Source organism: Sorex araneus, chromosome 3 (genome assembly GCF_027595985.1).
Source record: "Sorex araneus isolate mSorAra2 chromosome 3, mSorAra2.pri, whole genome shotgun sequence".
NCBI classification, from domain to species: domain Eukaryota; kingdom Metazoa; phylum Chordata; class Mammalia; order Eulipotyphla; family Soricidae; genus Sorex; species Sorex araneus.
The window spans coordinates 93,216,636-93,229,257 of record NC_073304.1 but is presented as its reverse complement, the minus strand read 5'-3'; the positions used below and the strand labels follow the sequence as shown (position 1 = coordinate 93,229,257).

Sequence of the window (12,622 nt, the reverse complement as noted above, 5' to 3'; positions counted from 1 at the left end):
ATTACTGGAGCAACAATGAGCAACGGGATGACAGTGATACAGTGATCGTTATATAAATAAGGATGATGATGATGATGATGATGATGATGATGATGATGATGATGCCTGGGTAAATGCAGAGGAATGTGCTCAGGAAAGTTTCCCAGGATGAAATCAGTCCAACTCCAATGGAGCAAGCCATTCCATATTTTAAAATGTGACTGCTTAGCATATCATTTGGAGTACCCAGATCCAGTTCATGTTTTAGTTCTGGTTGTTTATAGTAACTTCAGTTTCTAGTTAAGGGGTCAAACTTTCCTTGAATCCAGTATGTACATTTCTAACCTCAAATGTTCTTTTTGCTTAAAATTCCTCCCTAGTTCAGTTTCTTACTCTCCCATCCTTGCTTATTGTATATGCCCTGTTATATTACTTCTCATGGGAATATGGCTAGTTTGCTAGGAGAGTCACATTTTAAATACCCATTGACACAGAAATTGCAGAATTGGCTTGAAACCATTCCTGGATTGAGACCTTGAACAGGGAGGAAAGAACCAGAGTAGTTTAGCTGCCAGAAGACCTATGGAGCAGCAGTCTTGCTTCCCCAGTGTGACTTGACAGAGAGCACCTCACCCAACTATATCACTGAAAAAAGCACTGCCCTGAGGAAGCCCAGGGCAAGGCATTCAACTACAGCATATTAACTTGTAGGTAGGTATATTGATTGTTTCAGTATTCCAGTACCAATACTACAAAGCTCCAGGCTAAAATTTTGGAGAATAATCGTAGAGAAAGGAGTATTTTTGGATTGGTTTGCTTTTCCACTTAAAAAAATATCTATATATGTAAAATTGCATCATAGTATTATATCAGTTTCAGCTTCATTTTTATAAGCATCATTAAAAGTTAACATTTGTGTATACTGTGTTGTTTTCCAGTGAATGTACAATTCTAGCAGCTTCACAGAATAAAACTGCCCTTTTCAACCCAATATTTCTGCTCCCACCCTCTGTTTTCTCTTTTGAAAACAACAACTTTTTGTTCTTCATAAGAAGAGTAGTATCATCCCTAAGTTAAATGGAGATACAAAAGCTGGATATCAGTTAAACAAATTTATTCCCAAATTGTGGATTGTGAACATAAAATGGGCTCAAATGGAAAGTTATTTTGAGCTGAAGATGAATGGAGCTCAGTCTGATTCACTTTCCAAGAGAGATTAAGATGAATTTAATGGCACACTTAAAATAATATCCTCACCCAATTAGCAGAAATTCTAATAAGCCAACCACTTTTCTACAAATCCTAAAAGACTAAGAAAAAGAAAGGGAAAATCAGTGATAGGAAAAAAAGTGAGTTTCTGAATATAGTTGTCATTCAATTAAATCCAACTTAGATGATGAGTTCCTCTTGAGTGTTAAGCTCAGAATAGGACTTAGTTATAAGTGTGATTTGATCTTTAATGAGTGCAGTCTTAGTGGTATAAATGTAGTAGAAAGAGTGTAGCCAGGAAATGATGGATATGTAATGTTTAGGTGGTAATTCTATGAGAGGAATCAGTGTGATTTGACAAGAGGGACTGTAACGTTCTGATTCAGGAAGGCATAAGCACTAAATTCTTTCCAAATGAAGCCAAGGATCATGGAATCTCTGTGGGTTGAATTTCTAGGTAAATAAAAAATTAAACGCAGTAATTGAATTCCCTGGAAAGGTAAACTTCACCTAAGTTGAACATGTCACCGATGATTGTGAAGCAAATAATAAGAGGGTATGGTTACTAAGTATATTTATTCACACATACATTGCCAAAATATTTGCATAAATTTGAAACATGAAAACATTTCAGTAAGACATGTCTCACAATGGAGATGTTACTGGTGCCCGCTACAGCAAATCAATGAACAATGGGATGACAGTACTATGACAGTGCCACGAGAATTATTACTGTATTTTAGTTGATAAGGAAAATAAAAATAGTATTCTCTTCTAGTAGTGCATTAGACTAATTTATGAAGTATCTATGGTCAAATATCATTATATCTGTAATAATAAAATGATCAGCCTCCTGTGAATAAAAAAATAAATTTTAAAAATCACATTGGTATTCTTATAGGAGGAAATTCTGACAAAATATGACTCTTTGTAGAAAACATGAATAGGAATAGTTAAAATACTTTGATAGCTTAGATAATGTTAAAAACACCTTTTCTGGAAATCCAGAAAATGTGTCAAAAGTCATCTAAAGATGATTTATTCTCATAAAGACTTGGCATTGTGAGAAATAGGAGTCAACCTTCATGTATAATCACCACGGAAGATTTAAGAGAAAAGTAGTCAATTACATCAAGAGGTAGAGGTTTGAGGAATTATTGCACAATATTATCACCAGACAAATCTCCTGCTCCATGAGCTGTTCCCTCTCCATCACTTTGTTGTCTTTTGTAATAGGTGTTACCAGAGTTCAGACAGGAATTCCCTTCTCTTTACTTTCCACACTGTCCTCAGATAAGTACATCTATACCTATAACTTCATATGTACCTGTTCCCTTAATTATACCAAAATTTATAGCCAGTCCTGAGCTTCTCTAGATTGCAAACTTTCTTCTTCAAAAATCTCTACATTCCTCCTGGGGCATTTGATTTCTCAAAATGCCTATATTCCACACAAAAATTTGCTTTACTTACTAAACCTGTACCCATGACCGTTTCTCCCATTTCAGATAATGGTGCCGACACCTACCCAATTGCTCAACCAGAAAATGAAAGGTCACCTTTTTATCTTGTTACCCCTGTTCATTTTCCCCAAAACTACCATCTTTCGCTAAAATATGCTTCATATTTGTCCACTCTCTCCAATTCCATCACTACCTCCCTTGTTCAGCCATGAGTATCGTGCCCTTGGTCTTCAGAAGTAGCTTGGCCTCTCTCCAGTACATTCTCCCAGGTTACCAACAATTTTGAGTATGTTTATATGATTATATTCAACCCGAACTGAAGACCTCCAGTGACTTCTCATTGCACCATTTTATAATAAAACCCAAGCTCTCTGCTGTGCAGAGCCCTGTGGGGTCTGCATGTGAAACTAGGTGGGGGTGAATTATTATAGAGACAAAGACTTCTTAGTCTAGGAAAGGGAAAGGTTTTATTATGGGTTATTTTTTTTTCTGTTTTATGATGCCAAGAATTGAACTCAGGACTTCACACATGCAAGGCAAGTGTTCTGCCACTGAGCTTTATCCCCGACCCTAGTTCTTGGTTTGAATGATCATTCTGGAACAGTTATTTACTACTGTAGACATTTGAAATATGAGTGTAGTCATTTGACTATTTTCCTTCTCTCTAATTGACCTGTGTGATTTAAGGATTAATTTTGTCAAAAGATTTCTTCAAGATTTAAGGGTAATTTCCGTGGTTCTTACAAGCGTTGTGCTGTGTTGTTTTTCCAGAGGATTTCAACAGGCTGTGTTCTGTCCCTCTGGTAATTCCTGAGAGACCAGGATTTCCTCCTCCCCCACCACTTGGCCCCCTCCCACCAGTTCATCCTGTTCTTCCTGGCTTTCCTCCTGGACCTCAAGTTCCTGTCCCTCGGCCACCGGTGGAGTATCTGTATCCGTCTCGTGAACCACCACGTAAGACTTCAAAAGCCATCTATTTTTCTTGCTTTCATCACATTAACTTTGCTGTTGTTTATGCTGCTTCAGTCACTGTTTATCACTTCATAGATTAAAAGCTTAGTTTATATTGCGGTTTATATATACAGGTTTCTCAGTGTGCCTATTGCAAAGGGAAAATGAGAGGTTTCCTATTCTTGAGAGATGAATGTAACCCTTGCCCTCACTTTTTAAATTAACCTTAGCCAACTCTTGGAGAGCTAAGGGAAAGATTTAAATCTGATTCACAGTTGAATTCATAGAGGAGGTATTTATGCTTTGGGTTCTGTGTCATGTAAAGCAGCTATGCCATAATTTAAATACCAGTAATTCACCGTGTTTGTTATTTCCCCAATCAGAGATTTAAAAGTGAGACAGGGAGAGAGGTAGGGAGAAGCATGAAGAAGCATGAAGAGGCTATAGCTGAGCTGTAGTATAACGCGGATGTGCGATCTCCATAGGCAGGAAGTAAAAGATTCTCTAATGGTGCCAGATTACCTCCCTGAAGAGTTTTCTTCCTTTATGATTCAGTATCGTGTCTACTGTTGCCAGCTAAAAGTTAAAACAATAATTTTAATGAGGTTTACTATTCATTTAGAGGTGCTGCCGGTCAATGTCACTGATTACTGCCAGTTGTTTCGTTATCTCTGTCAAAATGGGCGCTGCATCCCAACTCCTGGGAGCTACCGGTGTGAGTGCAACCAAGGATTCCAGCTGGACCTCCGTGGAGAGTGCATTGGTATGTGCAAGACAGTGAGACCAGCAAGTGAAGCCATCACATTGTGACTATGTTGGTTTTCTCAAACTCAATGGCTTGAAAGTCTCCAAAATTATTATCTTGGCTGTGAAGGCTGTGGAGTCCAGCATAAGCCTTTACTGGGCCAAAATCAAGATGTCAGCAGATCTACGTTCCTTTGGGAGACTTTCTAGGAAATCCCATTTATTTATCTTTTTTTTTTTTGATTCTAGAGACTGTATTCCTTACCTAAGGGCTCCTTCCCTTATCTCTAAAGCCTACATCATCAAATCTCTCTTTCTCTCAAGTTTTCTTTCCCAATTCCTTCACTCATTTTAAAGCACCTGATGCTTGCATTTGATTCACTTGTTCAGTTCAGGAAACTTTCCATCTCAGCGTCCTTAATTTCATCTGCAACTTTAATTTCTCTTTGCTATGTAATATCCACAAGTTTTGGGGAATAAGGCACAAATATATTTTGAAGGTAGGGAGATGGGAAACATTATTCCTCTTCTACCAAGACTTAAACATTGAAGCTCTTTCAGGTAATTCCAATATAAGTTGTGTTTAAAATACTTCACCTTTAAAACAAAGAATAAACAATATCCCTCAAAGTGTATAATTTTTCACATTTTATTAATGTAAGTGGATTATTTACCAATTCTTTCAAGATAGTTACTGAAACTGGGAGGTAACCTGAAGTGTTAACAAGACATGTAAGCTAGGGAATAAAGGACATGTAACAGGAGAGATCAATTTACAAGATGGGCTAAGACTACCTAGGTGCCATCTACATGAAAAATTAATAATAATAATAAACAAACTCTCATTTTAAGTTCTGTTGCAAGTTCTGATGCTATAAATGCAGATCAGGTGGACAGAAGTAGTTTTTGTTTTTTCATGCTAGTGATAGGACCTGGGGAGAAAGGGGTTTGGTCCTGATGCTGGCTAGAGCTGGGTGGCCCAGGAACATCTTGCTCAGGGCTAAAGCATGTTGGAATCAGGTTTGCCCTGGCTACAGAAACTTGGACACGTGGGTTCTTATTGATGATCCTTAGTTTCTCCCATCTTGGCAAACAGGCAACAGAACACCAGTTTACCTCAAAGGGATAGTCCTAAAGGACTGCAAATTTAGAGGGAATTTTCTGATATGGGATGGGGATGGGTGTGGAGGCAAACTCTGTGGCAGCTGAGAATGATCAATGCAAGGATAACTGCTGCTAGCCTTGTTCTAAAGATCTTAATGGAACTCTACAGAAGTTACAGATAGTTAGACTTCTTTTTTAATTAAAAAACAGCTTTTGAGACATCCCAAAACCACATTCAAAGTGTTAATTTGAGAATTTAGTCCTATACTAAGTTCTTCCCTACATGGGGACTTACTTTTCTCTTTCTTCTACTTTTCAATAAACTTTTCTACTTTCTAAAAAAGAAAAAAAGTGTTACTTTGATTCTCTTTGGCGATATTCAAGGGGAGAAATTGTTTATTAGCTTGAGGTGTTGAGTTGTGATGTATTTGGTATTTTCCTCTGAAAATTAACACGGGATGGTAATACATTTTAGCTGTTCAACCACACTTCAGGGGATTAGTGATATAGTATATTGTAGTGGAAAGAAAGAAAGATCCTTTTATTATATTGTTAAAAGGAGAGTATTTAAAAAATTTTATTGAATCACTGTGAGATAGTTACAAGCTTTCATGTTTGAGTTACAATCACACAATGATCAAACACCCATCCCTCCACAGTGCACATTCCCCACCACCAATATCCCGGTATATCCCCCCTTTCCCACCTTCCCCCTGCCTCCATGGCAGACAATATTCCCCATACTCTCTCCCTACTTTGGGGCATTATGGCTTGTAACAGACACTGAGAGGTCATCATGTTTGGTCTGTTATCTACTTTCGGCACATATCTCCAATCCCGACTGATTCCTCCAGCCATCATTTTCTTAATGACCCCTTCTCTATTCCATCTGCCTTCTCCCCTTCGTTCATGAAGCAGGCTTCCAGCTATGGGGCAATCCTCCTGGCCCTTGTATCTACTGTCCTTGGGTGTCAACCTCATGGGATATTCTTCTATACTCCACAAATGAGTGCAGTCCCTCTATGTCTGTCCCTTTCTGACTCATTTTAAGGAGAGTATTTTTAATAGCAAAGGAAGCCTGTCGTGTGGTGGTAGGGTTGGGAGTCCTTGTTACCTAGTTTCTTACTGAAATCATCTGTTTTGTAGACATCGATGAATGCGAGAGGAACCCCTGTGCTGGTGGAGACTGTGTTAATACTCCAGGTTCATACATCTGCCAGTGCCGGGCCGGCTACCAGAGCACCTCCACCCGCACCGAGTGCCGAGGTAGGGCCAGCATTTGATGTAGGAGGCATGTTTGCTTTGGGAATTTGCTTTGAAGCCATTCGTCGGGGTTTAAATGACCCTTGTAGGAAGGGCAGATACAATCCTGGTCCTTTTTGGACTACTTCTAGGCATTCCTTCTCAATATAGTGCCACAATATCTGTTAGTCATCCCAACAATTTTAAAGATGCTTTTATGACTCTGGTACTATCTTATATTCAAGACATATTTTTTTAATTGTTGCTTCATCAATAGTGCCTATAATTTTTTTCTGAGAGCTATGGAATGGAATTATCCTTTGTCGACAAAAACCAGGAAATTTTTAAGTGAAATTGCATGCAAGTCATTTCTAATGAACAGCTCTCAGGGACAAGGACATTAAATTATTTCTTTTTTTGCTTTTTGGGTCACACCTGGCAATGCACAGGAGTTACTCCTGGCTCCGCACTCAGGAATTGCTCCTGGCAGTGCTCTGAGGACCATATGGGATGCTGGGAATCGATCCTGGGTCGGCTGCATGCAAGATAAATGCCCTACCCTATGTGCTATCGCTCCAGCCCCAAGTTATTTCTTATTAGCGAAGCTTGCTGCAGTATCAACTCGGAGTTGTTGGAAATGCCAAATCTCAGCTTCCATACCTGAGTCAGCATTTTAATGGGATCCCCAGTGATCCATATACACACAGGTTGTGAGAAGCACTGTACTATAAATGTTTTCACACAAAAATTCTCCTTTTGGGTTAAGGCACTTGCCTTGCATACTGCTGACCACAGTTTGATTCCTGGCATCATCGGACACAGAGGCAGGAGTACCCTGGAGCACTATTGAGTCTGGCTCCAAAACAAGAATCTCCTTTACATTTATTATTTATTATGCAGCCCAATTTGCCATTTGTTGAACAACTTGATACCCAAAAATGTACTTTTCAACAGTGCAACAGATACACTCAAATATCTGTCTCTATTGCTAAAATTGTCACAGAAGCCAGATAAAAGAGATCAGGCTATTAAAATTAAATACCAGGAAAATTAATATTAGTGTGACTTTAAAATTTGTCAGCTATTAATAAAGTGATTTTATTCACCTTCTTTAGCAGAAGTTCTTTATGTGATGAAAATTCTCAAAAAGTTTTTACTTTTATCATTGGATGGTTTTTAAAAATTTGAAGTTGATTTTCAGAGATTTCTTGTTATCATTGGTTTTTTTAGAACATTGCTTATAAAGGGCAACTTTGAGCAGAGAAAGAAACTAGAGTAGAATATTTTTACCTGCTAATATTTCTGTTAATACCCTACAATATAATTATAGATTAAAAATTATAAATATGGATAATTTTAATATTAAACTGAATATAGAGGCTTCTTAATATTATAACTATCATGATAATAATTAGCAGAGATAGACATTATACTGGGAATTTTGCAACTTGAAAGATAAAGGCTGAAGCAACAGCATAGCATTTAGGGCATTTGCCTTGCGTGTGGCTGACCCAGGTTTGATTCCTCAGTCCCTCTCGGAGAGCCTGGCAAGCTACTGAGAGTATCTCACCCACATGCAGAGCCTGGCAAGCTACCCAGGTCGTATTCAATATGCCATAAACAGTAACAACAAGTCTCTCAATGGAGACGTTACTGGTGCCCGTTGGAGCAAATTGATGAGCAACAGGATAACAGTGATACAGTGAAAAATAAACCAAGTCTAGAAGAGTAGACTGTTAAGCAAATGAAGGCATTGTTGCTAATACTCAGCTGGAACTAGCATTGATTTATGTTCTTGTCACCAAGTTGAGAATTTATTGTAAAGAAAGGATTACCTAAAAGTCTAAAATATGATAACATGCTTACATTCATGAGAGTTGTCAGACTGGTGAGAAAGGCTGTGAATATAGCTGAGAAGAATATGGGGGCTACATAACAGAAAGGGGCAAAAGAAATAAGCAGAAACACAGGCAAGGATTTGGAGGATGAGCCTTTAATTGATGGTGTTATTTAGTGGGGAGCTCTTGGCAATCTGAAATTAGTGAGAAGATGCTGAACTCTTTATCCTGTTTATTTTATTTTCGAACACCAAAGGATTATAGACTGCTTTTATATTGAAAAAAAAGTGTTCTCAAGAATATGTGGCTTTTACTACTTTTTGGACCATAAAACAAGCCAGATTTTAGCAAGGATTAAGAAATAGATGAGAAACAAGAAGATCATAGGTTGTTGGCAAGAAGATCAGATGGAAGAAAGGCTCAGACTGCCTCAGCTAGTCTGTGATGTGTGAAAAGCCCTGCTAGGTCTTACCCAGAAAGTGCGTTGGAAGGTCACACCCAGATATCATTGCAGACACAGGTGGACAGTCAGAATAATGCCCGAGCCCTGAAGGTAGTTTTTTTGTCACTCAATGCATGTTGAGTGACTTCGTCTTGGGCACACATGGCCTTGGCTCTGTCTGCATCAGTGGGTGAACCACTCCTACATACCTCGGCGAGGGCCCCTCATCTCTCTCTTCTGGGGAATAGGCCCTGGAGAATCTGGGCCATGTAGTTCAGGCAGTTTCTGTTCCTCTTCTTGGGTGTTCATCCAGGTCTGTAGCCTTGAAACTGAGAGGAGCATCTCAAACAAAGGGTCATGCTGTCCGTTTCAGATTGAGTAGTATCTTTTACCAGCCATCAGACAGAGCTTATTTAAATTCAAGTTATTTTTACTGACAATGGAAAAATCAAACTGTTGTTTTCTTTGGCATAAAATGAAACAGTGAAAAAAAAAACAGGGGAAGGGAATTCCGCCTCCAAGTTACCAGTATTTATTTGGTAGATAGGATACTCATAAAGTTATAAAAGAGAATATGAATATATAAACAATAAAACTGTCTTTGGACTAGAACTGCTATATGAAGGTAAACCTTTCAGAGATATGACATTGGTAGGTCTCAGATGGAATCAAATGATTTTTTTTGGAAAATACAGCATTTCTATTTTCTTGTGATTTATCTATAAGACATCTGCATCTTTATCTGTCTCTTTTGGCTATATGTTCAAAGGAACTAGTCAATGTTCAAGGAACATCTATCTACATTTCTCTCTATATCCCAGATTATTAAATTGACCATAAAATAATGAAGGAAAAACTAGTTTGTCTATAGAATTGAGATTTGGTGAAGTCTTATTATAAATTAAAGTTACATCAAATACAATTATGTTGGCTTTTTTTTTCCTAGCCTATGTCTTTCAAACTTCAATTAGTAATACTAGATAACATGTTATGTGATACTAATTTGATGTTAAATAATATTATTTATGAATTACAACAAGACCAAGTTTATGTGATTAAGAGAAGGGGAAATGAAACCTTTGAAAATGTCCTAAGTAAAGCCACTTCTTTAATCTTAACTTTTATTTCAGACATTGATGAATGTTTACAGAATGGCCGTATCTGCAACAATGGACGTTGTATCAACACGGATGGCAGTTTCCACTGTGTGTGTAATGCAGGCTTTCATGTTACTCAAGATGGGAAGAACTGTGAAGGTAAGAGCAGCATGTTAACAAGTGCAGCATGGCAGATGTACTTTCCCTCTTACATTGCACTTTTAGTGTCAGAAATCTTTAACAAAGACCAAGTCGTACATTGACTGAAAGGTCAAAATATCAAACTGTTATTGTCCAGAAGGCAAAACAAATTTTCCAAAATATAATTTCCTGATAGATCCCCAGTTTTCCAATAGTTTGGCAGTCACACCCACAAACTCCCCCAGCACCATGTAATCTCATTAATGGCCAAGATCCAGGGACTATAAAACAAATCTCCGGGAAGAGAGTGACACAATTTTTCCAGGAGCGTGCAGCCTCATTTGCGGCCGCATAGCCTATTTTTATTATTTATTTATTTATTTCCTGCATGGCAGAGCCTGGCAAGCTACCCGTGACATATTTGATATACCAAAAACAGTAACAAAAACGTGCTCTTTGTGTTCCTAGAGTGAGCAGATGCCATCAGGCTATACTAGCATGTAACAGGGACAAACTGGCACTCACTTGAGCAAATCAATGAACAACGGGATGACAGTGATACAGTGTGATACAGTGATAATTCCCTGGGAATTTATAAAATATAATTGTCTGAGAGTGCAGTGGGTTGGGTATTTTTCTTGAACAGCTGACCTAAGTGTGATCCCTGTTACTGCGTCTGATCACTAAAGCTCCACCAAGAGTGATCCCTAACCAGAGTCAGAAATAAACCCTAACCACATCTAGGTTTGGTCCAAATGCCATAAATAAATAAGTAAATAAATATGCAAAGAGAACTTGCCCTTTCAGGATTCCTGGTGATTACATTTTGTTTTCTTTTATTTGTAGCACAAGTCATTACTTCCTAATGTTATATAATAAGAATTTGTATGCATGCATTTTAAGTAGCACACATTAACTCCATACATTCCTTAGTAATTCATTGTTCTTTTAAGTGCCTGTCTAATAAAATCTGAATATTATTGATGAGTTTTCATCTCTCAGACCCTTAGCAAAAAATGAAGAATGCTCCTATCATCTTTCTCAACATCTTTGGGAAAGATCCCAAGAATCTATTCATATGTTAAAAGAATTTCAAAAATTGTTCTTTGAAACATTTTTGGCAGAAAATTATCTCAATGATACAATTAAATGACAATGCCAAAGTTCTTATTTGGGACAGGATCCTGTTTTTAAAAAAAGAAAATTCATAAGTTACTTTAGTCTGGCTAAACCCTATAAATGAAAACACAGTATGTCTAGGAAAGCAAGTGCCTCCCACAAGAGAACTAGCATTAAATAAAATGAAATACCAGTGAATTTAAAGAAGTACCCATATGACAAAGAAATCTTAAAGGTTCATCGACATGGCTTTAGTCTTATGTTAAAAAATTTTATGATTTCCCTCTCCTATTTAAAATTATCTCAGGCCATAAGCTGTCCTCTGAGTTACAGATTTCATAAGAACCCTGAAGTAGCCTACATACATTATGGGTTTCATTCATTTTTAGTTTAGTTTTGCTCTGTCTTGGTTTTGGGTTACATTGAGTAGTGCTTGGGGGTTGCACAATTGCCTGGGTGAATTGTGCAGTGCTGGGAGTCAAATTGGGTTCCCTTATGCCAAAAAATTGGGCTCACTAGGCTTTTGGTCTATCTCCCCAGCCCTTCTTTTTAGTTTTAATCTTATTTTAGTTTTCTGTGTAGATCTGTAAAATAAATGTAGCCATAAAGCAATTATGACACTTTTCAGTTTTGTAGCTGAAGTGTCCTGGTAGTTTTAATCAATATATATTGATTATATATTATTGATTAATCACTGTATCACACTGTATCATAACTGTCATCCTATTGCTCATCGATTTGCTTGAGCGGGCACCAGTAACATCTCCATTGTGAGACTTATTGTGGATGTTTAGGCATATTGAATACGCCATGGGTAGCTTATCATGCTCTGCTGTTCAGGAGAGATACTCTCAGTAACTTGCTGGGCTCTCCGAGAGGGGCAGAGGAATCAAACCCAGGTCAGCCACTATAAGGCAAATACCCTACCCGCTGTGCTATCCCTCCAGTCCAATATTGATTAATATTATTGCTTAATATATAAGTATTATGATATAAATTATATCAGAAATATTAATATATTGATGTTGGTGCAAACATAGATACATATGTTCTACATTTATATTATGACTATATGTCTGTGCATGTATATATTTTATAAATTTAGTCCTATAATTTTTGCATGTACATACCATAATCTGAGAACTTTATATATGTATTTCATATGGTCGGTCCTTTTCTTTGCAGGCTATCATTTGGACAGAAATTAAGCTTATAATAATAAAGGAGGGAATGTAAAGAAACAGAATCATATTCATATAAATTGGCTTCCTTTCAAGGATTATTCTTCTCCTC

General features: G+C 37.6%; 1 protein-coding gene across 1 annotated transcript in view; it reads left to right on the top strand.

Annotated features, from left to right (window-relative positions):
- Window positions 1-12,622, top strand: part of FBN1 (fibrillin 1) — a 263,339-nt gene that overhangs the window by 149,982 nt on the left and 100,735 nt on the right. Inside the window, exons 11-14 of the mRNA XM_055132062.1 lie at window positions 3,423-3,605; window positions 4,225-4,365; window positions 6,597-6,716; window positions 10,103-10,228. Of these exons, the coding sequence (XP_054988037.1) occupies window positions 3,423-3,605; window positions 4,225-4,365; window positions 6,597-6,716; window positions 10,103-10,228 (570 nt within the window). The remainder of the gene's footprint in view (window positions 1-3,422; window positions 3,606-4,224; window positions 4,366-6,596; window positions 6,717-10,102; window positions 10,229-12,622) is intronic.